This window comes from Elephas maximus, chromosome 10, assembly GCF_024166365.1.
Source record: "Elephas maximus indicus isolate mEleMax1 chromosome 10, mEleMax1 primary haplotype, whole genome shotgun sequence".
Taxonomy (NCBI): domain Eukaryota; kingdom Metazoa; phylum Chordata; class Mammalia; order Proboscidea; family Elephantidae; genus Elephas; species Elephas maximus.
The window spans coordinates 12,607,540-12,635,412 of record NC_064828.1 but is presented as its reverse complement, the minus strand read 5'-3'; the positions used below and the strand labels follow the sequence as shown (position 1 = coordinate 12,635,412).

The 27,873-nt window shown below is 44.1% G+C and overlaps 2 protein-coding genes across 5 annotated transcripts in view; one reads left to right on the top strand and one right to left on the bottom strand.

The window, feature by feature from the left end:
* Nucleotides 1–130: 130 nt before the first annotated feature.
* ZSCAN29 (zinc finger and SCAN domain containing 29) lies at nucleotides 131–13,881 on the bottom strand. 2 transcript variants are annotated; one of them, XM_049897320.1, is made up of 6 exons: nucleotides 13,310–13,881; nucleotides 12,403–12,832; nucleotides 11,750–11,954; nucleotides 9,219–9,920; nucleotides 4,778–5,245; nucleotides 131–2,140 (listed from the first exon to the last, which is right to left on the bottom strand). In XM_049897320.1, exons 2-6 carry the CDS (start codon nucleotides 12,718–12,720, stop codon nucleotides 1,272–1,274), a joined length of 2,562 nt encoding a protein of 853 aa, XP_049753277.1. In that variant the 5' UTR covers nucleotides 12,721–12,832; nucleotides 13,310–13,881; the 3' UTR covers nucleotides 131–1,271. The 2 variants fall into 2 exon arrangements, with proteins under 2 accessions (XP_049753277.1, XP_049753278.1); XM_049897321.1 differs by lacking the exon at nucleotides 4,778–5,245.
* Nucleotides 13,882–14,129: 248 nt separating this feature from the next.
* TUBGCP4 (tubulin gamma complex associated protein 4) overlaps nucleotides 14,130–27,873 on the top strand; it is a 39,758-nt gene continuing 26,014 nt past the window's right edge. For all 3 annotated transcript variants that reach the window (XM_049897324.1, XM_049897325.1, XM_049897323.1), the window contains exons 1-2: nucleotides 14,130–14,214; nucleotides 21,025–21,153. In XM_049897324.1, the coding sequence (XP_049753281.1) occupies nucleotides 14,137–14,214; nucleotides 21,025–21,153 (207 nt within the window). In that variant the 5' untranslated portion in view covers nucleotides 14,130–14,136. The remainder of the gene's footprint in view (nucleotides 14,215–21,024; nucleotides 21,154–27,873) is intronic.

The following is a 27,873-nucleotide window of genomic DNA, read 5'->3' as shown; positions in this document are numbered from 1 at the left end:
CGGACCCTAACATTTACATCTAGTGTCACTCCCTAACTTTCTAGGTTTCTCTCAAACTGCTGGAACTGTACACGTGCAGTGATTTATTATTTGCCCATGTCGGTGCATCTGTTGTAGATTGTAAGGACAAGGACAGGGACTGTTTAACTTGTGCTGTACGGGGCTCATCATACTACTTACTATCAACATACAGGCAACTAATACTATTTGATTATTAAGAGCAGTAATTACACTTGTATTTTAACAGCAGATATGTCTAATCAAATGTGTGTCAGCCACAGACTGGCACCTCCACAGATCAGACAGACCCGCCTTCCCTGCCGTTAGGGGTGGTCCTAATTGGTCACTTTCCCAGTACACAGGGATGCGGCAGTGGCTTCACTGCACATCAGTACTGCATGCCCACAGGGTGTGTGGCGCTGTACTAGGTGTCTGGACTATGTGGGGGGTGGGAGATTGCCTGCTGGCAACTGTAACTGCTTTCTCTGTCACCACACCCAGCTAACTTGCTCTTTGGGCTCCTGGACCACAAGGGACAGATGAAATTCAGATGCAATGGGACAGAAAGAAAATCAAACTAGATGCTGTAAATGTAGTGCTATTCTATCCCAAACCTTCTATGACTTTGAAAAAACTAAGAAATCAGGGTTCCTGCCTCAATATTTCTACAAGGTTAAGGTTTATGTTATTTCGCCACACAGAACACCTAGGTTCTTGACAAGATGATTCATAGGGCAGAACCAAGATGGACATTAAACTGTCCTTTAAGATAAACGAAAAGAATGTGTGGCAAATAACGTCATTCTGAGTTAAAGGTACAGGAAGAGTTTTTTTCCTTTTTTTTTAGTGCTTCCATTATTGTTTAAAGAACTAAACTCACTTAAAGAAAAAGGTCTCACAGTTTCTCCCTGAGATGCTTCTGTGATGGGCTTTTCCAGTCAGAAATGCAGCTGAGTAACAGGGTAAGGAAGGGTGCATATCACACTCATGGGATCCGCTGCTACATCCTCTCTGCTTTATTAAGGGAATGATGTAGGCACTGAGAGGGAAAAGGTGTTACCTGTCGATTCAGATACAGGCAGAGAGGGACTGAAATTCCCCTTCCATTCTTTAAGACGACTGTGTCGGAAATTTGGCTTTAGATCCAAGAGGAACGTAAGGACAGTGGGACAGATCCTAAAGAGTACTTCCTAAACTAGGAGATGGATCTCACTATTGGAAGACTTTCCAAACAATACTTTTATTGAGGCTCTTTCTAGATCCTCGGGGGCTTACTTAGGTGCTGACTGTGACAGAAGCGTCTCTCGTGTATGGATTTCTCGGTGCTTATTAAGGGCAGAGCTTTTACTGAAGCACTTGCCACAGGCATGACACCCATAGGGTTTCTCTCCTGTGTGGGTTCTATGATGTGCACGTAAGTCAGAACTCTTACCAAAACTCTTCCCACAGTCAGGACACACATGGGGTCTCTCCCCTGTGTGTATCCTCCGATGTGCGCTAAAATGAGAGCTGTTGTTGAAGCTTTTTCCACACTCTTCACATTGATAGGGCTTTTCTCCTGTGTGGGTTCTCTGGTGAATTATAAGGCTTGAGCTCTGATTGAAGCGTTTTCCACACTCACCACATTGATAAGGTTTCTCTCCTGTGTGAATTCTCCTATGGGTGATGAAATTTGAACTGTCACGGAAACTTTTCCCACAGTCAAGGCATTTATAAGGTTTCTCTCCAGTGTGGATTCTCCGGTGTCTAATGAGGCGAGCACTACGACTGAAGCTTTTCCCACAATCGGCACACTTATACGGATTTTCCATCTGCTGGGATATCTGATGCATGAGGTGGGAATTTGGACCAACGCTTCTGCCATATGTGAGATACTTATAGGGTTTCTCTCCCAAATAAGGTTTCTGATGATTTAGGACTTTCCCTGAGCTCCTCTCTGGGAGTATCAGTTTTCCTCTTCTCTCCCCTGGGGTCTTTTCCCACTGTCTGCCTGATCTACATTCACTCTCACTGCCTTTACCCTGATTACGATGGCGAGAAATTTTCCTTTCAGATCTTGCAAGCAACGTCCTATGCAGTTGTACTTCCTCAGAAATATCCCGATTTGGATTCTTTTCATTCTCAAATCCAGCCTCGAAACCTGGTATAAGAATAGAATTTTTAAAGTTATTCATTTCCTAAATGGTATGTACAAGGGCAAAGTAAACCAGGAGAAAGCATGTATTGCAATTAGATGATTAAAGATAAAAATTTGGGAGCTCTAGATCCCAAGTAATTCTCATCTATTAAAATTCCAATGTTTATTTCTCTACATAGTGACCTATCACTTGCTTCTCGTCTATATAGGGGATGATTAATATCCTCTAAAGCTTCCTGGATACCCAGGATCTTCAGAAAATCCTTAGTAAAGCATGGAGAACACACTGAATTTAAGACTATCACCACGTTTATACAGGAAAGACACTTTCTAATGCTGTCTTTTGCCTCATTTCAGGCCAGTAACTAGTTATTAGTTTTTTGCCAGTAACTAAAAGGATTAGAAGGAAATGCCCAGGAAAACTTTTTGGGAAACTTCTGTATCTAGAAAGACCTACATGGTCTCTTCACCTTGAATTCCAATATATGTTGGGAATAAAAACAGGGTAGAAAAACACATAGTGTTTTTCAAAGAACAAAAGGCCTCTGAGACAGAAACTTTGCCAGGAAGTGTCTCTCTCAAACAATTTTCTTTGTCCTCAGAAAAATAATCACTAAATGTTGTAAAATACCTACTCTAATGCCCAGGTATTCTACTATGCAACTTTTTAAGAAAAGGAGGAAGAATATTTTCCTAAGAACCAACTGCCGGGCTCCTCTGGGCCTAAAAAAGAGAATCTGCAGTTCTTCAGACATTTCAGATAAACTCTGGACCCCAAATTCCCTGAACTAAATCTACGCAAGTGAACGAGGTATATATACACATGAGCCCCCGAGAGCAGTATTTCCACCCAGAAACCTAGCCTTAGGAGATCCTCCATGAAATAGGGCTCACGAGATTAAATCAAATATCAGAAACCTAAATATCCGAGTTAATATATATTGTGAGTCTCCAAGAAAGGTATTCAGCATTTCCCAAACCTGCAAACCATTTTTTAGTGGAACATATTAATACCCCATGAAATTGATGCTCCATGGGATGCCTTTAAAAAATGTTGATATAAAAGGATTTATGGAAAAGAAAACTACTCTTTATTGAATACCTACTATGTGCCCCCATCTCTTGTCCATCAGTTTGTTGTACTGTGGTGGCTTGTGTGTTGCTGTGATGCTGGAAGCTATGCCACTGGTATTTCAAATAGCAGGGCTACCCATGGTGGGCAGGTTTCAGTGGAGCTTCCAGACTAAGACAGATTAGGGGGAAGGACCTGGTGATCTACCTCCAAAAAACTGGCCAGTGAAAACCATACGGATAGCAGCAGAACACTGTCTGATACAGTACTGGAAGACGACCCCCATGTTGGAAGGCACCCAAAATACAAATAGAGAAGAGCTGCCGCCCCAAAGTAGAGCCGACCTTAATGACGTGGATGGAGTAAAGTTTTCAGGACTTTCATTTACTGATGTGGCATGACTCAAAATGAGAAGAAACAGCTGGCAACACCCATGAGTAATGTAGAGAGTCAGCAAAAAAGAGGAAGACCCTCAATGAGATGGACTGACACAGTGGCTGCAACAACTGGCTCAAACATTGCAATGATTGTGAGGATATCACCGGAGCAGGCAGTGTTTCATTCTGTTGTACGCAGTCTCACTGTGAGTCAGCATCAACTTGACGGCACCTAAAAACAACATCTATGCACCCAGGCACTGTGCTAGATGCTTCACACGGTATCTCGTTTACATCAGGTAGAGCTTAATACGGAAGCAAAGTTACGAGGATTAGGTGACTCGCTCTAGGCCACTGAGGTGATAATACAGCCCAGATTCACATACGTATACACGTGTGACTCCAAAATTTGAACTCTTCTCCACACAATGAGGGAAACCATAGTGAAGTTTTTTTGCTTTTTAATATAATAACTAAGATTCAAAGGGTCAATTCCCTCAGAAGTCTTAGGCTTTTGCTCAAGTGGCTCTGAAGAAGGGGTTATCAGGTTTTTACGTATGTGAATGAAGCAGACACACAGCTGGCATATGAACTGGACCTTGAAGAAAAAACAGATAATTAACTTTTAAAATTGATTTCATCCTACGATGATGGGTACATGACATGCCCCTTGGGAAATGTTAGCTTTCAGATGCCCTGCCAAGTAAACAGGGGGCCCTGGTGGTGCAGCGGTTAAGTGCTCAGCCACTAACCTAAAGGCCAGTGACCCACCAGCTGCTCCATGGGAGAAAGACGTGGCAGTCTGCTCCCATAGATCACAGCCTTGAAAACCACGGGGGCAGTTCCACTCTGTCCTGTAGGCTTGTTCCGAGTTGGAACCAACAGCAACAGAGTTTGATAAGTAAACTGGCTAGAAGCTTGAGAGCTCCCATGTAGGATGACAGCAAATTTACAAGGTTTGTAATCACCTGAGATGGATGACGTAGGAGGTGAGTCACAAGAATGATTTATATTCCCTCACTGAGCTGCTTTAACAAAAAGGAGACAGGGAAGGGAGACAGTGGTCACAAGAGGAATCCACGGGAGCGGGTGTAGATGCCAGTTCTCCTAATCCTCAACACGATCATCATTTTTCTAAATCCCACTGCCTCCCTTCTGCTACTCAGACCTTTAGAAGTGGAAGAATCTTACCACTGGGGCTCTGGAATAAGACCGGAGCACGGGTCAGGACAGCCCCCGGGGGTACCTCCATATCGTCTTCATCACCATCAGAATCTTCTTCTATGGCCCCTTCTGCATCCTCAGCTTGCTTCTCAGCCTCGGCCTCACTGGTCTCTTGGATCGGGCAAGGTGTCTCCTCCTCCAGGCCACCGCTGGGGAGGACAGCAACCCGTGCACTCACCAAGGCATCCATCTCTTCAAAGAAGGGACAGGTCTCGGGTGCTTGGCCATTCTTGACTTTGCGATAGCTGGTTTGTAGACTTTTAAACTTGGTCCGACACTGCTCAGGTGTCCTGAGAAAGCCGTATTCCCATAGCCGCTCAGCCACTGCTCCATACAGCTGACTGTTGCGGTGACAGTTCCGGAGGGCTTCATAAAACTGAGTCTCACTAAGAATCGCAAGGTACGTCTTGGTCTCCTCATAGCCCCAGTGTACACCTGCCACCAGGAGAGAAATGTCAGTACCACTTAACCCAGAGCTTTAGAGCCTCAATTCCTCAGACCTACCATCTGTAACATGAAAAGTCACTAAGGTTGGATTCCTAGATGGAAAGATAAATACTTCATTTCCAAAATCTACACAAACTCATTACAGAATGCTCTACTTCTCTGTAAAAAAAAAAAAAATATCCCATAGCAATTTCACAAAGACCTTAATTCCTATGTTGACAGGCCTTCCCACCTCATCACTGAAACGATCACTAAGAACTGAGGCAAGTATACAGCATGCATTTTTCTACCCTCCGGGTAGTTTTTCTGGAGTTCTGATCCTAACTAGAAAATAACTGGTCAGGTGAAGAAGCACAACCCATCACTGTCAGCCACAGAGTCACCCCTAACTTATCTGACCATTCTCCTTTTTCTACCAGCCCTACTTCCTAGGGATTCAGTTGCCCAAAGAATGACCCCAAACCCCAAGGAACTGCCTCTTTCAGAATCACACTGCTGCCTGATCCCACAATCTTACAAGCCCAGCAATGGCAAAGGACCTGAAGGGTACAAGAAAAGGACCTTATAGCCATGTACCTTATCTGTAGTGTGCAGGACTAGAAGCCAGGAAAGGAAGCAGAGGGACAGCATCTCCTGGACTGAACACATGTTGGGGCTGCAGGTCCCCGCCCTTGGGCAGTGCTTTCAGGATAAGTCTCTGCTTCCTAAAGGTACCCAAGGTCAAGGGAAAGGGGCTTCAAGTCTTCCTCCCAAATAAAAGCCACTTGGAGGTTAGACTTCTCCCATTATCCTCCACTCACTGATAATAAAAGAGAATGGGAAAAAATCGGAAGACAAAAAGCCATGGAAAAAGATAATAGAACAAAGATAATAATAGCAGCTAGAACTTTAATAAAGGAGCCCTGGTGGCACAGTGGCTAAGCACTTGGCTGCTCACCAGAAGGTTGGCAGTTCGAACCTACCAGCTGTTCCATGGGAGAGAGATGTGGCAGTCTGCTTCTGTAAATATTTACAGCCTTGGAAACCCTACTCTGCCATATAGGGTCGTTATGAGTGAGAATCGACTTGACAGCAATGGGTTTGGTTTTGGTTTGTGAGCAAACAGGCACTGACAAGACTGAGGGCGAATTGTATGGGATGTGAATTATATCTCAATAAAGCTGTTAAAAAAAAAAAAAAGGCTCCTGACTCATACTTTGGTGTTCTTTCCACAACACCATGATTGTACAAATTACATCAACAGTAATAGGTGATACTTAAAAAGGATTCCATAGGCAAGTAATATTTCAGAACAAAGTGCCCAGCAAGCTTTCTTATTAGGGACTTCTCAGTGATGTTAAAATGCCAATGTGCATTGCGAACAGCTGAGACTATTGTAAAATATTTACCAAACTTAGCCATGGAACTCTTTTTTGTGAAAGATCTGGAAGGTCTAGTGCTGCTTAGGACACACTTTGGGCAATCTTTCACTGTGCTATTCTAAGCAAAAATGAACACATAATAGATTTTGAGGGGTAAGACATATGCTATATTTTTAGGCAAATAACACGCACATATACATTTTTGTAAACTACACACCCCCTCCCCGTGCATTATTTTCATAAGTGCACTCACTATACCAATACTTTTTTACCTGTTTGCTGACTTCAATTTTTTTCTGTCCAACGGATTTAATGTTACCGGGATAAAACTGATCTCGTGGAAGCTTCACTTAAGGTAGTTATTTTCCTAAACCAAGTGCAACCAATAGTGAACTGAACGGGCTCGTGATGGAAATGGGACGCCATGCTAAAACCAAAGAATATGAATGCACAGAAAGAGCTAGAAACTAAGTAAGAAGCTATCCTAGGCCTAAGATGTTTGTATTTTACTGCTTTTATAAACCTTACACTGAAAAGTAATTTTTGATAAGTGTCTTTGAAGTCAACAAATGAGTCGCCAGAAGAAATTATTTTCATCTTAGAGTAAACAATTTTAGTTTTATTCATCCATTATCATCGGTGGTTCTCATTCTCACGGAAAGGCGATTCCTTTTCATGAATTTAGAAATCCAAGTGAAACCTGCACTGAAATCTATGATTCCTCTTTCATCTGCCAGAAGTTTCACTTTCACCTGAATTGCGACGGTAGAGACACCTTGACTTTGTTCCCTCTGAGAAATAATCCACTGTTTCAAGTCCTTCTCCAGCTCAGGCCATTTTGCTTTGGGCCCAGGACGTGCACATTTTCGTGGATTCATTTTCTCCAGCTCCTTTTTCTCCTTTCTACATTCGTGAATAGATGACTTTCCAACCTCAAACTCTCTGGCTGCCACTCTGTTGCTTGTTTCTTCCGCCCTCACAACGACTTTCAGTTTGAAGTCAGCGATGTAGGACTTTACGTCTAATTCCTGCCATGATCCTGAAGGGTTCTAAGATGTAGATTTATAAACTGAAAAAATGTGCACGATATAATCAATAACTGGTTGGCTATAGTAAAGGGAACACAATTCAAATGTGAGGTGTAAAAGAAGCAAAACCCAAAAAAACCAAACCTGTTGCCATCCAGTCGATTCCGACTCACAGTGACCCTATAGGACAGGGAGAACTGCCCCATAGCGTTTCCAGGGAGCACCTGGTGGACTCGAATTGCTGACCTTTTGGTTAGCAGCTGAGCTCTTAACTGCTACAAACACAGGGGTCTCTTTATATGCTCACAAGCATGACTAAGGTGATTTATGATCTTTGATCAAAGACACTGATGCTAATAAGACATAATTAGACTATGAATAAGCAGACCTAAAATAGCTTAATGGTTTCACTTACGATCTGATAAGGTTTTTGAATTCGACTGCTGAGCCAAGAGCGATTGTGTATCAGTTTTACTTTGTTTACTCCTCTAATTAAAAGCCAGAATTAAAAGACAACTGTGATAATTACATCAATGCAGACTGAATTGGGATTACTATTGGTAACTACTCAGTACCATTTATGCCAGTGCAGGCTTCGCTTTGTTTACGCTTCCAATTGATAGCCCGTGATTTACAGACAGGCTTCAGTAGGTCCAAGGTGCCGACTGATGACTCAGAAGTGACAGGGATATAATTACCAACTTAAATTAACAGAAACAAACACAGTTTCTGTTGTTTATTTTCCAAATTACTGGGGTGCTACCAAACTCAATCCATGACTTCTTGACCATGGCTTACCATATTTTCACACAACTAACGTGTGCCTTCTACATTTGTTTTTCAATTGCATCCTCCCCCCGAGAAAGTATTTTTATAAGCACGCTATGCTTTTTTTTTTTTTTACAGCAACGTGTAAAAAAATTGGCATAACGGTGCTTATGAAAATACCTCATGGGGGTGTGGTTGGCAAACAAATGTAGAAGGTACATGTTATTTGCATAAGAATATGGTTATACCTCTATTATACAAATATGATCAAAAGTAAATTTTTGAACTATTAAATGAGGGTGAATGAGACCAAAATTCACTTCGGAAAATGTCACAAGACATATGCAATACATGCATGGACGTGCTATGCCAGAACTATTCTGGCATAATTTTGTCATTTCCACACATTATGTATGTATGCATGTTATTTATGTGGGCGCACTATTTGCGAAAAAGTACGGTAATATATGTAAAGCACCAAGTTCATACAAGGTGTTCAAATGCTAGCTCTCCTTAAAAATAATACAGTGACAAGTTCTCCTCAATAAGCCTGCAATCATTTTACGATCAGAAAAAAATTTTTAATAAAGAAATGAAAGGACATTTATTCCTTTTCAAGACTCTCTTGAATTTTTTTCCAAGTGTATTTCTTCCAAAAATCTAAAGTTATTCCCTGCCTACTACTATCTCACTGTTTTCCCACAAAAGAGAATGAAATACACATATAATTTAGAAGTCCCCTTTTTGTTCCAGCCTCATCCCTCCCGAAGTCTCATCCCCAAACCAAGAAGAAAAGCCTCTTACCACTTGGGCTGCAGAACAGGACTGGTGCAGATGAGCTGTCGGAGTCCTGGGGGGTAGCCTCTGGGCCCATCTCATCACTGTCAGATCCCTCAGCCATGGCCTCTTCTGCTCCCCCATCAGGCTGCCAGCCCTCTTGCCCTGGCTTCTCAGTCTCAGCATCACTGCCCACCAGACCAGAGTGAGAGGCTGCCTCTTCCAGGCAATTACTGGGCAGCGCGATGACCTGCGCGCTCATCAGGGCTTCCATCTCTTCAAAGAAGGGGCAGGTCTCAGGTGGATGGCCACTTTTGACTTTCCGATAGCTCTTCTGGAGACCTTTGAACTTGGTTCGACACTGTTCCAAGGTCCGGAGGAAGCCATACTCTCGGAGCCGCTTAGCCACTGCCCCATACACTTGGCTATTTCTATGACAATTTCGGAGAGCCTCATAAAACTCCGTCTGACTGAGAATTGCAAGGAGAGTTCTGGTCTCTTCATAGCCCCAGTGCACACCCACTACCTTCTCATCCTCAAAGCCCCAGTGATCCTGTTCTACCCAGGTTCTTCTCTCTCTCCTGGATGGTAACAGATCGGCAGGCATTCGTCTGTCTCCAGTGTGACTGCCTCCTGGGAGTTCCCTCTCCTTGGAGCCCAGCAGATCTGGGATCCATGGCTCTCCTTGCTCCGGCCTGGAGACCACACCAGATTTAGGAAATGGAAATCCTGCTTGCAGGGAAGCAAACAAAGGATATCATAGTTTGGACTGATCATATAAAAATCTCTGAGTTTAGTCCTGCCTTTTTTATCCAAGGTTATTAGGAAAGCGTCTGGGGAAATGTTTTCAGGAAGTTCAATGGGTTGAGGAAAGTGGAGCAAATACTGGAAACTTCAAAAAATGAGAATTTTCCAGAGCAGGGTGACAAGAGAACAAGGTTCTGTTGTGTGTTCAGAGCAGATAATTCTATTCCAAGTTGCTCCCTAACTGTCCTCACCACTTCTTGGCAGGAACTGCTGCACACAGTTATGTCCTGTCTCCTATAGTTCTTCACCGGGGGCTAGAGAAGCAAACTCAGTGATTTTAATGTGAGGAGGGAGTTTGTCTTCAACTCATCCATTTCCATATTCAATCGGTCACTAAGTTCTAAAGGTGCTTCCTCCCTACTGCCACCATACAAGCCCGGACTCCTCATCGGCTCAAACCTGGGTAACTGCAGCATTCACTGCCCTTATCTACCCAACCCAGGCCCTTGCCTTCTCAGTCCACAGGCTATACTGCTGCCACCACATCACTTCTCTGTTCAAAGCCTTCAACCACTCTCTAAATCCACCTCGTCCGATCCGTACTCCACTCCAGTTTTCAGCATTAGAATTAGCCCTGCCCTGCCTGTTGGCCTTCTTGTCTACCATGCATTCTCCACTCCTATTAGACTCTTCTCTCCAGAACACAGCTAACTTTTTATTTACCATTTTGTGCTTTCTCTTTAACTCTCTTCCTATCAAAATTTAACTCATCCTTCAAGAAGCTGTATTTGCCAGTGTCTCAGAGACTCTCATCTCTCACCTGGCCAAAGCCCTACAGCACTCAAGCACTGAGCAACAAGTCACTGTTTGGTCCTGTTCCAGTACAGCTCAGCACATATTTATAGTTGGGTTCTCAGTCACACTGTAAGCTCAAGAACCTGCAAGGGGCTGAGCATGCTGTCGGTGTTTAAAAACCAACTGATTTAATTCTGCCAGTCTGTGGTGGGGTTCAGGGATTTGAGCTGGATGACTAATAAAGGCCATTACCAAACTGGCTTAGAAGGCTAACGTCTTGGATGATAAGATCAGAATTCAAAATAACCTGAACAAGTTACAGAAATGATCAAAGAAAAAAAATACAAAATGGACTTCAACAGAGTTCAAAGAAGAAAAACAAGTTCTACAAAATCAATTACAAGCAGCAGCAACTAGGCACAAAACCAATAGGGAAGGCTATAAGAATCCTGGGAGTTAACAGGTGAACAAAAATTATCAAGTAATTATCAATTGGATTATACTGAAAGAAAATGCAGCAAACTTGTGAAGGAAAAGCTCCCGTTCTGCCTTATCCTCACTGGAGTAATACACAGAACTTAGTTCTCCACAATTAACATTTAGGTTAAAGGAAGTTAATGACAACTTAGGTCTGAGAATGGAGCTTCCGGGGAAAAGCTTAAAAAATAAACACAGCTTCATTTGGAGACGGAAATGACTAAAAGGAGGATGTGCCTTTAAGTACAGAAAAGAATTTTTAACTAGAAAATAATGACCTACTATTATCATTACCAAGAGGAAATAAAATAGTTCCAAGTTCTGATAAAAACTAGGAAGTTACCCTCTCATGCACTTATCAAAAGTACAAATACAAAAAACACTTACTGTAGGCTGAGAGCTTAACTACATGCCTTCAGGAGGTCCCCAACAATTGCATATCTATTTAGTCCTGAAATCCCTTTCCCGCTCACTACTCCCAACCCTATTTCTCCCAGCTCAGAATGGCACCTATCTACCCGCATGAATCTACTCCTCACCGCTCCTTTGAAAAGGTCTGAGCTTCTCCTTTGGGTTCATCTGCTCCTGTGGTCCCAGGTCTGGGCTTCTTGCCCTCTCTTTCTTGGGTACACCCCTGGGCTGGGGTTCCACTGACTCCTGCCGAACACTTAATAACTCCTGTGATGATTTCAGGGGTGTCATCTTCTCCGAGCGCACTTCCTGCCCCTTCACAGAGACTGTGACCTAGAAACAACCCCCATTAATTGTCACTGCAAGGTCATAATGGGGGGCATTCCCAGAGGAGATTAATACCCCAAAAGATCATCCTTCTGGGACATGGCTAGAGTTGTAGGGATTGGGGGTTATAACAAACAAGTAATTCCATTACTGTTAGCTTAGAGCAGCTGGAACTCCAGAATGAAAAGACCAATATAGTTAACCCAACTACAAGTTAAAAAAAAATTCCTGATTAATGAGCTACAAATAATTCATTATGGCAGGGTAGGCAAAGATACACCCAGGTAGCATCTCCAGACAAACTCTATATGAAAAAGTTACCTGTTCCAGGGTCAGAAGTATAAGCATCGTTGAAGGAGACTGTGCCCCTCTTTAAACCTATCTATACCTTAACCTGGCTGTTACCCTTACCCTTTTGCGATCACACATTTCTGAACTCCCCCTCCTTTCTCACCGAACGTCCAGGTCTTCCAAGCTGTCTTTCTAAATCTTCCACCAGAGCCACTGCCTCCTCTCCACTGTCTGGACAATGTTCCTGTACCCAGTTCTGGATCTCCCCAGGTAAGACCGCCAGGAACTGCTCTAGCACCAACAACTCTACAATCTGCTCCTTGGTGCGTGCTTCCGGCCTTAGCCACCGACAGCAAAGTTCCCAGAGTTGGCTGAAAGCCTGCCGGGGCCCTGCCACCTCCTGGTAATGGAATCTCCTGAAGCGTTGTCGGAAGGTCTCAGAGTTAGTGCCATCCCCTCTCAGAGTGGGTCTGGCCATCATTCACAGCAGAAAGCAGCTTCCCTCTACTTAAGGGTCTGGGCTCCAGGGCTTACACCTATCTTCCCATTCCTTGGAGAATCACCTGCAGTCTCTCTGTAAGAGGAGTTTCTTCCTAGGGTAGAGAGAGATGGCACTATCAGAAGGAATATATTCATACGTCTAAAATCCTGCCAGGGCTGGCCTGACTTCCCATATGCTCCAGCTGGCCATCTGAGGTAGCACCATCTTCAGGGCAGCAAGCCAAGGCTGTGAGCTGAAGGAGAGAGACCTTTCAAAAGCTGCGTTTCTGGGCGACCTCCAGGGCAGCCCGGGGAAGCACCAGAGAACGGAGTACTGTGTCTGCTCCTCTCCCACCTCCCCCAAATCCGACCCCATTTAGCTCCCTTGACCAGTACTACATAGTGAGTTCGAACCATATGGGAGACCTGGAGTTCGAGAGGATCTACAGACAAGTCACCGTCCTGCCGAGAGCAGCGGGTCGCAGCTGTGTCCCCCGTACCTCGGCAGTCCTTCCCGGGGCCCTCTCCGTCCGCCCCGCCCCCTCCGGCTCCACGACTACCAACTCCCACCCCACACAAAAATCAATTACTAAATGTCGAGTCTTTGTTTCTCCCCCTCCGCAGAGGAACCGTTCGGCGAGGACTCGAGAGCCACTGAAGGGAAACCGAGCGCATCGGGAGAAGGCAGCTCCGACTCCTGAAGCGAGGGCCGGGTGGGCTTGGGGAGAGTCACACTGAGTTGGTAGAGAGGGAGTCCAGGGAACGGTCGGGATGGGTCTCCTGAGGACGAGCCAGGGTGCCGGCCAGAGGCTCCGAGGGCTGCGGGGCTTGCCGGCGCGGAACTCGGCTCCAGGAGCGGCGGGTACGGGGTTCCGGCCTCTTTGTCTTCGCTCCCTCCGGCCGGGTCACTCTCGGAGCCCCGTGCGCTGCCTAACACGGGCCTCCGGCCGGGCTACGGCGCCCTGAGAACACTCTCCGACACAGCCCTGGGAGCGTCTCCCTCAGCCCCCTCGCACTCCTGCCCCCGGGCCAGCTTCACCCACTCAGCTCCGGCTCCAGCCCCAGATCGCCAGCCTCCCAGGCCAGCTCCCAAACCGGAAGTGCGAGCGGGCACCTCAGGGCAGAAGGGGCGCATGCGCACCGGCCGCTACTACGCCTCCATCTCCCTCCCAGCCCGGCGGGAGCGAGCGGGTGGGACACGGCGGGTCCGCGCACTTCCGGGACTCGGCGCCGACCCCTTCCGCTCTTCCCGTCCGCTGTTCCCGCAGCAGTGGTTTCGGCGGGGTAGATTCCGGACGAACTGCCCGTCCCAGCGGCCTGTGCACGCGTCGAGGCGGGAGAACTCGCCTCCGTGGTCCCCTGGAGGGGCGCTGGAGGACAGGGTGACGTGGCTAGGGAGTGGAGGTCCGCCGTGGGAATGATCCACGAGCTGCTCTTGGCTCTGAGCGGGTACCCGGGGTCCATCTTCACCTGGAACAAGCAGACCGGCCTCCAGGTACTGCGCGCGGGAACGGCGGAGCGACCGCGGGACTAGAGCCGGAGCCAGGGGGTGGGGTCTGAGGGAGCCGAGGGGGCAGGGCGTGCAGGGCCCGCGGTGTTGTAGGGGGTGTGTCCTAGGACAGACAACCGGAGCTTGGTGCCCGAGGGGCCTGAGGGAGGAACACCCTGAGAGAGCTGGGCCGAGGCAGGGAAACTGACAGCAGACCCGGAACGTCCCCGCCTTGGGGGGGACGGAGCTGCTCCATAGGGTTTTCAAGGCTGTGACCTTTTTGAAGCAGGTTGCCAGGCCTGTCTTCGGATGCTTCTGAGTTGTTCGAGCCAAGGAGCTGGGCGGCTCCGATGTAGAAGCTAAAGAGGCTCCGTCTCTCATTTTCACATTTGCACTGTGTTTCAAACTGAATTTTGAAGACTCACAGCGCTTGACTCAATAAGTGCCGAGCAAATTTTGTTGAATGAAGAAATGAACGAGAGGGTGGAGAACTTAGAAGCGGGCCTTCAAGGTACCGGGGCTGTAGGAGGAGGAAGTGCTGAGGAGTAGACGTTGTTTGGAGGCATTATCTCGTTTGGAGCCCTGGTGGTTAACAGCTTGGCCGCGAAGCAAAAGGTTGGTAGTACCAGTCCACCATCCACTCCTTGCAAACCCTGTGGGGCAGTTCTGCTCTGTCCTATAGGGTCACTATGAGTCAACAGCAATGGTTTATTTGTTTAATCTCTTTTAACCTTTGCAGTCACTTTATCTCCATTTAACAGATTAATTTAGACTCAGAATGCTAAGTAACTCCTGGGGTTACATAGATAATAGTTGTTTTTGTTCGTTGCTGAGTTGATTCCTACTCATGGTGATTCCATGTGTGCAGAGTATAGCTGCTCTATAGGATTTTCAAGGCTGTGACCTTTCAGAATCAGGTAGCCAGGCCTGTCTTCCAAGGGTGCCTCTGGGTGGGCTTGAACCGCCGTCTTGGCTAATAGTTGAGCGATAAACTATTTGTGCCACACAGGGGTTCCTAGTTAATAATTTTTCTCCTGTGCTGTCAAGTCAGTTCCAACTCATAGTGACCCTGTGTGACAGAGTAGAACTGCCCCATAGGGTTTGCTAGGCTGTAATCTTTACAGGAGCAGATCACCAGGTGGGCTGGAACTGCTGCTGACCTTTGGGTTTGCAGCAAGCTCCTAATCATTGTGCCACCAGGGCTCTTTAGCTAATAATTAAAACCACACCCACTGCCATCGAGTCAATTCTGACTCCGTAAAGATGCCCCACGGGGTTTTCAACACTGTATGGTAATCTTTTCTACCATGCTTTTGTCAGTTTGTCATACTGTGCTAGCTTGCATGTTGCTGTGATGCTGGAAGCTATGCCACCGGTATTTCAGATAGCAGCGGGGTTACCCATGGTGGACAGGTTTCAGCGGAGCTTCCAGACTAAGAATAGACTACGAAGAAGGACCTGGTGGTCTACTTCTGAAAAAATTGTCCAGTGAAAACCTTATGAATAACAGAACATTGTCTGATAATAGTGCTGGAAGATGAGCCCCTCAAGTTGGAAGGTACTCAAAATACTACTGGGGAAGACTGCATCCTTAAAGTAGAGTTGACCTCAATGACGTGGGTTGAGTCAAGCTTTCAGGACCTTCGTTTGCTGATGTGACATGACTCAAAATGAAAAGAAAAAGCCGCAAACATCCATTAATAATAGGAACATGGAATGTATGAAGTATGAATCTAGGAAAATTGAAAGTTTAAAAAATGAGATGGAATGCATGAAGATCAATATCCTAGGCATTAGTAAGCTGAAATGGACAGGGTGTTAGTCGTCTTGAATCAGACAGTTATATGGTCTACTATGCCACGAATGACAAATTGAAGAGGAATGGCGTTGCATTCATCATCAGAAAGAACGTTTCAAGATCTATCCTGAAGTACAGCGCTGTCAGTGATAGGAAAATTCCATACACCTACAAGGAAGACCAGTTAATACGACTGTTATTCAAATTTACACACCAACCACTAATGCTAAAGATGGAGAAATTGAAGATTTTTACCAACTTCTGCAGACTGAAATTGATCAAACATGCAATCAAGATGCATTCATAATTACTGGTGATTGGAATGTGGAAGTTGGAAACAAAGAAGGATTGGTAGTTGGAAAATATGGCCTTGGTGAGACGCCAGAGATCGCATGATAGAATTTTGCAAGACCAACAACTTCTTCGTTGCAAATACCTTTTTTCAACAACATAAACGGCAGCTATGCACTGTGAACCCCACCAGATGGAAAACACAGGAATCAAATTGACCACATCTGTGGAAAAAGACAATGGAAAAGCTCAATACCATCAGAACAAGGCCGGGCCAACTGCGTTCAGAACAAGGCCAGCCAACTGCAGAACAGACCACTAATTGCTCGTACATAAGTTCAAGTTGAAGCTGAGGAAAATTAAAACAAGACCATGAGAACCAACGTATGACCTCAAGTATATCCCACCCGAATTTAGAAACCATCTCAAGAATCGATTTGATGCATTGAACACTGATGGCTGAACACCAGACAAGTTATGGGATGAAGAAAGTAAAAGGTCATGAAAAAGATGGGAAAGAAAACACCCAAATGGATGTCAAAAGAGACACTGAAATTTGCTTTTAAATGTAGAGCAGCTGAAGCAAATTGGAAGAAATGATGAAGTAAAAGAGCTGAAAAGATTTCAAAGGGCAGCTCAAGAAGACAAAGTAAAATATTATAATGAAATGGGTAAAGACCTGGAGTTAGAAAACCAAAAGGGAAGAACACGCTTGGCATTTCTTAAGCAGCAAAAACTGATAAAAAAAAATTCAAGCCTTGAGTTGAAATTTTGAAGGATTCAACGGGGGAAACATTGAATGATGCAGAAAACATCAAAAGAAGATGGAAAGAATAGACAGTCCCTGTACCAAAAAGAATTGGTTAACATTCACCCATTTCCGGAGGTAGCATATGATCAAGAACCAATGGTATTGAGGGAAGAAGTCCAAGCTGCACTGACGGAATTGGCGAATAGCAAGGGTCCAGGAATTGATGGCATAGCAATTGAGATGTTTCAGGAAACAAATGCAGCGCCAGAGGCACTTACTTGTTTAGGCGAACAAATTTGGAAGACATCTACCTGAAAGGTGATCCAACAGGATGCCCAAATTATTCAACAATATCATTAATATCACACCAAATTTTGCTGATGATAATTCAGAAGTAGTTGCAGCCATACATTGACAGGGACCTGCCAGAAATTCAAGCAGGATTCAGAAGAGGATGTGGAATGAGGTATATCATTGTTGATGTCAGGTGGATCATGGCTGAAAGCAGAGAATACCAGAAAGATGTTTACCTGTGTTTTATTGACTGTGCGGATCATAACAGATTATAGATAACATTGTGAAGAATAGGAACTCCAGAACACTTAATCGTGCTCATGAGGAACCTGTGAACAGACCAAGAGGCAGTCATCTGAACAGAACAAGGGGCTACTGTGTGGTTTAATGTCAGGAAAGGTGTGTGTCAGGGTTGTATCCTGTCACCATATTTATTCAGTCTGTATGCTCAGCAAATAATCTGAGAAGCTGGACTGTATGAAGAAGAATATGGCATCAGGTTTGGAGGAAGACTTATTAACAACCTGGGATATTCAGATGACACAACCTTGCTTGCTGCAAGTGAAGAGGACTTAAAGCACTTACTGATGAAGATCAAAGACCACAGCCTTCAGCATGGGTTACACCTCAACATAAAGAAAACAAAAATCCTCACAACTAGACCAATAAGCCACATCATGATAAATGGAGAAAATATTGAAGTTAAGGATTTCATTTTACTTAGATCCACAATCAATGCCCATGGAAGCAGTAGTCAGGAAATCAAATGACACATTGCATTGGGCAAATGTGCTGCAAAAGACCTCTTTAAAGTGTTGAAAAGTAAAGATGTCACTTTGCGGGCTGAGGTACACCTCACCCAAGCCATAGTATTTTCAGTCATCTCATATGCGTGTAAAAGCTGGACAATGAATAAGGATTGAGGAAGAATTGATGCCTTTGAATTACGGTGTTGGTGAAGGATATTGACTATACCATGGACTGCCAGAAGAACAAGCAAAGCTGTCTTGGCAGAAATACAGTCAGAGTGCTCCTTGGAATTGAAGATGGTGAGACTTTGTCTTAAGTACTTTGGACGTATAATCAGAAGGGACCAGTCCCTGAAGAAGGACATCATGCTTGGTAGAGAGGAAGACCCTAAGTGAGATGGATTGACACGGTGGCTGTAACAGTGGGCTTAAACATAGCAAAGATTGTGAGGATGGCGCAGGTTCAGGCAGTGTTCCCTTCTGTTGTCCGTAGAGTCGCTATGAGTCGGAACCTACCGGACAGCGAGTAACAACCACAACAACAGATGGGAATCCGCAGAAGCAGACTACCGCAGCTTTCTCCCGCAGAGTGGCTGACGCGTTCCAACTGCTGACCTTTGGGTTAGCAGCCAAGAACTTTAACCACTGCACCACCAGGGCTCCTTTAGCTAATAACGAGCAGAGTCTCTTTTTGAACCCAGGTCTGTCTGACTCTAGTGTCTGAACCACTCTCACCTGCTTCTGCTTGCAGTAATGTTATCTAGCGCTGTCAATACCCTGGTAACTCAGGGATTGTTGGCCCCAGTTTACCAGTGAGCAAACTGAAGCTTGGAGAACTTCGTGCTGGCTAGTCCTGGTAGTGGCAAACGGGATTTGAATCTAGATTTCCTAATTACAAAGGTATGTCCCTTCCTATGAGAATTGGCAGTATAGGCTGTGGCGGAGAAGAAAAATTACATTCTTAGTCTGTAAAGCTTATAAATCAGACAGATTCTTTTTGTTATTTATGTATGTATGGGAATTTAAGTGGATTTTCTTAAAAAAAATAAAGTGTAAAAATCTGTAAGGTGGTATTTGAATTTTTTGTGTGTAAGTCTGAAGACTGAGTTGATATTTCAGGTTTCCCCGGGTTTCCCCTATGGACCTGAGCACAGTACCAGATATATGTGAAGAGATTTTTCACCATATGTTTGCTGAGGGCTTGGCTGAAGTATAGAGAGATGACAGTATAGGAAAGGTGGCTTTAGGGTCAGAGGAGAGCCACAGTAATTCATCCTTCCTCTTCCTTTCTTTATTATGAAAAAGTCTTAACTAGATGTTTTCGTCGTTTTCATCGTTAACGCCTCAGCTTTAAAGCCACCTCTCAGAAAAACTTTCTCTGACCACCTCTTTAAGTTAGGTAGCCTCCTCTTATGCCATCATTCTCTATCACAGCAAACTGTTTATTTCCATTATAGCACTCATCACAATTCATAATTATTTACTTATTGTTGTTACCTGTGTATAGTTTTTTCCCCCAAATAGATTGCCCACAAGGGCGGAGACCACAGCAGTTTCCTTCATCTGTGTACCCGGAGTACCTAGCCCAGCTTCTGCGGTATTTGTGGAAGAAAAGGAGACCACAAAGAGCGAATATTGCATACTTTCTGCAGAACAGTGCTTTTCACATTCGGCTGAAGGAGAAAAATTATCATGGATGCCCCGTGTTGGTGCAAGTTATTGCAGACTCAGGAAGAGGAAGATCCTTCTTTGCCTGTTTCTTAGCACATGTACTGTCATGTAAAGATGGTGTGGACAAAGTGCAGTCTTGACCGCATGGACATGTAATACGCCAGGCCCCTTAGGAGCAGTAGCCATGTCTGACTGTTCACTGTTTTACCTCATCTGTCAGCACAGTGCCTGGACCTACTAGGTGTTCAGTACAGTTGGGGGGTGGAATAAATTCTCCTTCAATTTTTTTCTATGTCGACCACTGTGAAACCTTTATATAGCCTAGTAGGCTATCATTTGGCCATCATTTAAATTAAAAACACAGATGAAAATAAGGACACTAAATTTATATAAATTTATAAGGTACTTTTTCCTAGAGTATTCATAGTATGCATATGTTAATTTTAGATTTCATTGAAATGAAAACAGAATTTAAAATCTCACAGAGACTTTGTTGCATACCTTTATATTTCATCCCTGGAAGGTTGTAGAGAAACAGGCAACCATGGCTGCCTCTGGGGAGGGAGACTTTTTTTTTTTATCATACATAAACTCATTTAGTTTATTGCAAGGTAGTTATGGCAAAGCATGCAAGTAAGATCTTACGACATTCATTTAGAACTGGAGAATCAGAATCAGCAATTACAATTGCAATGTTAGTTCAGTGATTAGAGTCCAAATCTTTACACTTTAAACAAGAGGTTGAAGGCTTTTTACCTTTTAACAAGAGGTTCCAGGAGGAAGGCTTAACCATGCCTCCACTGGAACTCAATGGAAGTTCCTTGTAGCTAAGGTCTGAGGTTGGTAGCGGTGGCCAGGGTCTCAGCAGGCTCTCGGTCTTCAGAGAGAGGAGGCCAGAGAAAAACCTGTTTGCCTTCTCTCATTGCATGAGCAGAAATGAAGGTTTTCTATGTGAAATTCTCACCTTGGCCTCATACAATAAGGGCCAGTGTGATGAGACTTTTTTTTTAACGTACACAGTTTTGTATTGCTTGAATCTTTTTTTTACCTTGCCTAATGTATTTAAATAAACTAATTAGGTAGGGAATGGGGAACAGCACCTTTGCAGTAGTTTGGGAATACCTTTGTTACCCAGAACTTACCAGCCTTAAAAGGGCACCTTGAGAAGGAAAAAATGAACAGCGTGAGGCATCTGAAGCTCTGCAAAGAACAGAGAGCCGCGAATAGCGGCAGCCAGTGTTAACACTCTTCTCTTCCTCCAGGTGTCGCAGGACTTCCCATTTCTCCATCCCAGTGAAACCAGCATCCTGAATCGACTCTGCCGGCTGGGCACAGACTACATTCGCTTCACTGAGTTCATCGAACAGTATACGGGCCATGTGCAGCAGCAGGTCGGTTCCTGTTCTCATGACAGGGTGTGCCTCTCTGTGTTCTTCAGATCCTCTCAGGGTCCAAGGGTTCCTGTGGTATCATGGGTGCACTAAGCTTTCAGAGAACCCATTGGTAATTCATAGAAGATAAGTCTCAAGAAGTTACGAATTTCTCATTACTGGAAGTATTCAAGTGAAGGCTAGGTGACTGTACCTCTAACAAGGAAGAAATATACATGGCGACCAATTTCAGCAAGTTGGTATAAGAAAATATGTTGGCTTGAGTATTGTTGTTGGTAGTTGCTGTCAAGTTGGCTCCAGCTCATTGTGACTTTCTGTACAACAGAGGGAGACACTGCCCTTTCCTGTGCCGCCCACAGTCGTTGATACCCTTGAGCCCGTTGTTGCAGCTCTGGTGCTGCTCCATCTCGTTGAGGGTTTCCCGTTTTTTCGTTGAAAAAAGGACATGATGTCCTTTTCTTGTGATTGGCCTGGCCTGCGTATTAGGAGACCTGAATCAAATCAGTTTGAGCCGGAGCAGAGTTCTAATTCCAGAGGTGAAAACATGAAGCATTATTCCTTCAAACTGCTTTGCCACTCTGCTTCTAACTATCTGTGCCACCCTGAGACAAGCAACTAAAATCTTTGGGTTTCATTTTTCTTATTTGTAAATAAAAGAGTTAAACTAGAGAGGGTGCTTAGCACATAGTAAGCATTTAATAAATGTTCTCTAGTGATATGAAATCACTGGGAGTCAGGATAGAGTAGGGGCAAGGGTTTGTGTCCCGCCCCATCACTTACTGGCCATATACCAACAGGCAGGTCGCCCAGTGTCCCTGAGGCTTGGTTTTTTTACCTGTAGCTTGGGTAGTATATAGTGCCTATCTCATAGGGCTGTGAGAATTAAACGAGATGATTCATGTGCTGAACACAGTGCCTGATACATAGTAAGTGCTCGCAATTTTTAAAGAAATTCTAAAGTTCTTTATTTTTAAGTTTGTAATTTTGCCAGTGATAAGGAAAAGGCTAAAAGGCTTTCACATTGTGTGACTGTGATTCAATCATGAAGCCTATTTCATTGTTGAAAGAATGATTCTGGGTGAGGAGGAAAGAGGGGGACTTCTAAAATGAAAAAGAAGAATGCTGTTTCAGACAGCACAGCCAGTGCCTTCTGGCCCCCGTTATGTAAACTGATATCAGACTTTTGGAGTTGGAGAGTAATGTCTCTGTTTCCATCTCTGATACTGGGTTACTGCATGGCTTAAAGTCAGGAAGGGTGTGCCTCAGGGTTGTACCCTTTCACCATGCTTATTCAGCCTGTATGCTGAGCAGATAACCCAAGAAGCTTGACTATATGAAGAAGAACTCGGCCTCAGGGCTGGAGGAAGACTCATTAACAACCTGCGTTATACAGATGACACAACCTTGCTTGCTGAAAGTGAAGAGGACTTGAAGCACTTACTAATGAAGATCAAAGACCACAGCCTTCAGCATGGGTTACACCTCAACATAAAGAAAACAAAAATCCTCACAACTGGACCAATACGCAACATCATGATAAATGGAAAAAACATCGACGTTGTCAAGGATTTCATTTTATTTGGAACCGTAATCCACACCCATGAAAGCAGCAGTCAGGAAATCAAATGACACATTGCATTGGGCAAATCTGCTGCAAAAGACCTCTTTAACGTTTAAAAAGCAAAGATGTAACTTTGAGGACTAAGGTGCACCTGACCCAAGCCATGGTGTTTTCAGTCACCTCATATGCATGTAAAAGCTGGTCAATGAATAAGGAAGCCCAAAGAAGAATTGATGCCTTTGAATTATGGTGTTGGTGAAGAATATTGAATATAACATGTATTGCCAATAGAATGAACAAATCTGCCTTGGAAGAAGTACAGCCAGAATGCTCCTTAGATGCGAGGATGGTGAGACGTCGTCTCAAGTATTTTGGATGTGTTGTCAGGAGGGACCAGTCCCTGGTGAAGAACATCATGCATGGTAAAGTAGAGGGTCAGCAAAAAAGAGGAAGACCCTCAAAGAGATGGATTGGCACAGGGCTGCAATAATGTGCTCAAGCATAGCAACTATTGTGAGGATGGCGCAGGACAGCGCAGTGTTTTGGTCTGTTGCACGTAGGGTTGCTGGGAGTTGGAAGCGACTTGACAGTACCTAACGACAACAACTGGGATTCTGGTGCTCTCCAGCTGATTTTATTGCAGAGAAAATACTTAAGCTATATATGAATTTGGAAAGCCTGGTGGCGTAGTGGTTAAGTGCTATGGCTGCTAACCAAAGGGTCGGCAGTTCAGATCCGCCAGGTGCTCCTTGGAAACTCCATGGGGCAGTTCTACTCTGTCTTATAGGGTCCCTGTAGGGTCGCTATGAGTCGGAATCGACTCGACGGCACTGGGTTTGGTTTTTTTGGTATATATGAATTTAAACTCTAATCAATGCCAATTTGCTATGAAATCATATTAATAAGGGCACGCTTGATTATCAAAGTTGGCACTAGTATATATCATAATATAGATGAAAAGTTCTCTAATTGTTTTTTGTGTAGAACACTGAAAAGAAAAAATTTTCCTGTATTTGTGTATGTGAATTTTATATAATGTGTTGAATTCCTACTTTACCACATTCTACAGATATGAGTAGTACCTCTTTTTTTTTGGAAAAGTCAAAAACAGTAGTTTTCTCTTTCAATTTGGGATAAATGACATTTAGTTCTCTGGGATGACTCAAGATCAAAACAAATTGGGCTGGTGGTAAGCCAGTCCAGTCTGTATTTTACCCTCTGTCCATGCTGTTCTTATTACAGCTGTGAGCATTTATTTTCAGGAGCTACTAGTGTCCTTTATAGCATCCTCCTGCTACACTGTGCCTTGTAACCACTGATCCCTAGCTTCCAACCACATTTACCACTGAATTCCGCTAGTGTATCACCACCACCGGAGCCTGACCACCCTATCTGTACGTAACCACAGAGGCTCGTCAGTGTAGCCTCTCCTCAACTGTTATTCGCAGTTTCCCAAATAAAACTACACAAGAAGCTCCTGTAAAAATTGCAGGTTTCCTGAAAGACAAGCCGTATTTGTAAATAACCTGTTTATGACAGTCTCACAGCTCCCCATGTTGGCTGTCAGATTCACGTTCTTGATGAATTCCCATCCAGACAGAGGAAAGGACATAAGGAGCATTGAGGTCATTGGTGTATTCACTGAGCATTGCTCAGCACCCTCTGGCCAAAGAACTGTGCTATAAGCTGAGATACAAAGATGAATAAAGGGTGGTCCCTGCCTCCGTGGATCTCTTGGTATAGTGAAGGGGATGTATAAACAGAAGCACAATTCAAACATTAAGCAGAGATGCCATGAAAGCAAAAAGGGGGAATGACTAATTCCCTAGGGAGGATTAGAAAGGGCTTTGGCAGAGAAGATGCTTGAGGATGCTTAAGGTCCTCAGGAAGAACAGACATCTGCCCCGCAGCTGAGGTGGGCAGTAAGGAGCAGAACGCATGTCTAAAGATATAGGAGTGCGAGATAGAAGCAAAGCACAGTGGGCGAACTGTGGGTAGTTTGGAAATGAGGCTATGAAGTTGGAAGCAGTGAAAGGTAATTTTGGAGAGATAGGTGAGGCCTAGAATACAGAAGTCATTGCATGCCATGTACAGGAGTTTGAATATTATTCTGAGACAGTGGGAAGCTACTCAAGGGTTTAAGCTGGGGGTTGTTGTTGTTAGGTGCCGTCAAGTCGGTTCCAACCCCCGTGCACAACAGAACGAAACGCTCCTGGTCCTGAGCCATCCTTACAATCGTTTTTATGCTTGAGCTCATTGTTGCAGCCACTGTGTCAGTCCACTTTGTTGAGGGTCTTACTGTTTTCTGCTGACCCTGTATTCTGCGAACCATGATGTCCTTCTCCAGGGACAACATGTCCCTGACAACATGTCCAAAGTATGTAAGATGCAGTCTCGCCATCCTTGCTTCTAAGGAGCATTCTGGTTATACTTCTAACACAGATTTGTTCGTTTTTTTGTCAGTCCATAGTATATTCAATATTCTTTGTGAAAACCACAATTCAAAGGCGTCAGTTCTTCTTCGATCTTCGTTATTCATTGTCCAGCTTTCACATGCACATGAGGTGATTGAAAACACCATGGCTTGGGTCAGGCGCATCTTAGTCTTCAAGGTGACATCTTTGCTCTTCAACACTTTCAAGAGGTCCTTTGCTGCAGATTTGCCCAATGCAATGTGTCATTTGATTTCTTGACTGCTGCTTCCATGGCTGTTGATCGTGGATCCATATTAAATGAAATCCTTGACAGCTTCAATCTTTTCTCTGTTTGTCATGATGTCACTCATTGGTCTAGTTGTGAGGATTTTTGTTTTCTTTATGTTGAGGCGCAATCCATACTGAAGGCTGTGGTCTTTGATCTTCATTAGTAAGTGCTTCAAGTCCTCTTCACTTTCAGCAAGCAAAGTTGTGTCATCTGCATAACGCAGGTCGCTAATGAGTCTTCCTCTAATCCTGATGCCCTGTTGTTCTTCATATAGTCCAGTTTCTTGGATTATTTGCTCGGCATACAGATTGAATAGGTATGGTGAAAGAATACAACCCTGGCGCACACCTTTTCTGACTTTAAACCAATCAGTAGCCCCTTGTTCTGTCTGAACAACTGCCTCTTGATCTATGTAAAGATTCCTCATGAGCACAATTAAGTATTCTGGAATTCCCATTCTTCCCAGTGTTATCCATAATTTGTTATGATCCACACAGTCGAATGCCTTTGCACAGTCAGTTAAACACAGGTAAACACCCTTCTGGTATTCTGTGCTTTCAGCCAGGATCCATCGGACATCAGCAATGATATCCCTGGTTCCATGTCCTCTTCTGAAACCGGCCTGAATTTCTGGCAGTTCATTGTCGATATACTGCTGCAGCTGTTTTTGAATGATCTTCAGCAAATTTTGCATGTGTGTGAGATATTTATGATACTGTTCTATAATTTTCACATTCAGTTGGATCACCTTTCTTGGGAATAGGCATAAATATGGATCTCTTCCAGTCATTTGACCAGGAAGCTGTCTTCCATATTTCTTTGCACAGCCAAGTGAGCACCTCCAGCGCTGCATCTGTTTGTTGAAACATCTCAGTTGATCTATCCTGAAGTATAACGCTGTCAGTGATAGGATAATATCCATATGCCTACAAGGAAGACCTGTTAATACCACTATTATTCAAATTTATGCACCAACCACTAGGGCCAAAGATGAAGAAATAGGAGATTTTTATCAGCTGCTGCAGTCTGAAATTGATCGAACATGCAATCAGGATGCATTGATAATTACTGGCAATTGGAATGTGAAAGTTGGAAACAAAGAAGAAGGATCAGTAGTTGGAAAATATGGCCTTGGTGATAGAAGCATGCCGGAGATTGAATGATAGAATTTTGCAAGACCAATGACTTCTTCATTGCAAATACCTTCTTTCACCAACATAAACAGTGACTACACATGGGCGTCGCCAGATGGAACACACAGAAATCAAATTGACTACTTCTGTGGGAAGAGACGATGGAAAAGCTCAATATCATCAGTCAGAACAAGGCCAGGGGCCAACTATGGAACAGACCATCAATTGCTCATATGCAAGTTCAAGCTGAAACTGAAGAAAATCAGAGCAAGTCCACAAGAGCCAAAATATGACCTTGAGTACATCCCACCTGAATTTAGAGACCATCTGAAGAATAGATTTGATACATTGAATACCAGTGACCGAAGACCAGACGAGTTGTGGAATGATATCAAGGACATCATATATGAAGAAAGCAAGAGATCATTGAAAAGACAGGAAAGAAAGAAAAGACCAGGATGGATGTCCGAGGAGAGTCTGAAACTTGCTCTCAAGTGTTGAGCAGCTAAAGCAAAAGGAAGAATTGATGAAGTAAAAGAACTGAACAGAAGATTTCAAAGGGCGTCTTGAGAAGGCAAAGTAAAGTATTATAATGACATGTGCAAAGAGCTGGAGATGGAAAACCAAAAGGGAAGAACATGCTCGGCGTTTCTCAAGCTGAAAGAACTGAAGAAAAAATTCAAGCCTCGAGTTGCAATGGCGAAGGATTCCATGGGGGAAAATATTAAAAGGCGCAGGAAGCATCAAAAGAAGATGGAAGGAATACATGGAGTCATTATACCAAAAAGAATTAGTCAATGTTCAACCATTTCAAGAGGTAGCATATGATCAGGAACCGACGGCACTGAAGGAAGAAGTCCAAGCTGCTCTGAAGGCATTGGTGAAAAACAAGGCTCCAGGAATTGATGGAATATCAATAAGCTGGGGGTGGTATGGTCAACACTGACCTGTAGAAAAATCTCTCCACTAGCAGTATAGAGTAAACAAAAAGACTCATTGCCATTGAGTCATCTCTGACTAATAGCAACCCTATAGGACAGAGTAGAACTGCCCCATAGGGTTTCCAAGGAGTGCCTGGTGGCTTTGAACTGCCAACCTTTGGTTAGCAGCCATAGTAGCACTCAACTACTACACCACCAGGGTTTCCACAGCATAGAGTATTACTTGGTTATTTGTAACATTTGGGCCTGCTTAGAATATTAAAGTATTATCATATTTTAAAAGGTCAGAGCTCAAAATCTCTGTCTTCAGTCAGTTTTCCTGCCAGTGAAGCACTACATTTTATGGAGTTATTTAAGTTACAACAGTACCACTAACAAAAGA

Bases quoted from the DNA above. Each gene is read 5' to 3' on its own strand.
- ZSCAN29 (XM_049897320.1), bottom strand. From the start codon at position 12,720: ATGATGGCCAGACCCACTCTGAGAGGGGATGGCACTAACTCTGAGACC. The intron at 11,955-12,402 runs GTGAGAAAGGAG...GGTTGTTTCTAG, and splicing joins TTGGAAGACCTGGACGTTCG to GTCACAGTCTCTGTGAAGGG. The intron at 5,246-9,218 runs GTAAGAGGCTTT...TCCTGGTGGCAG, and splicing joins CCTGTTCTGCAGCCCAAGTG to GTGTACACTGGGGCTATGAG.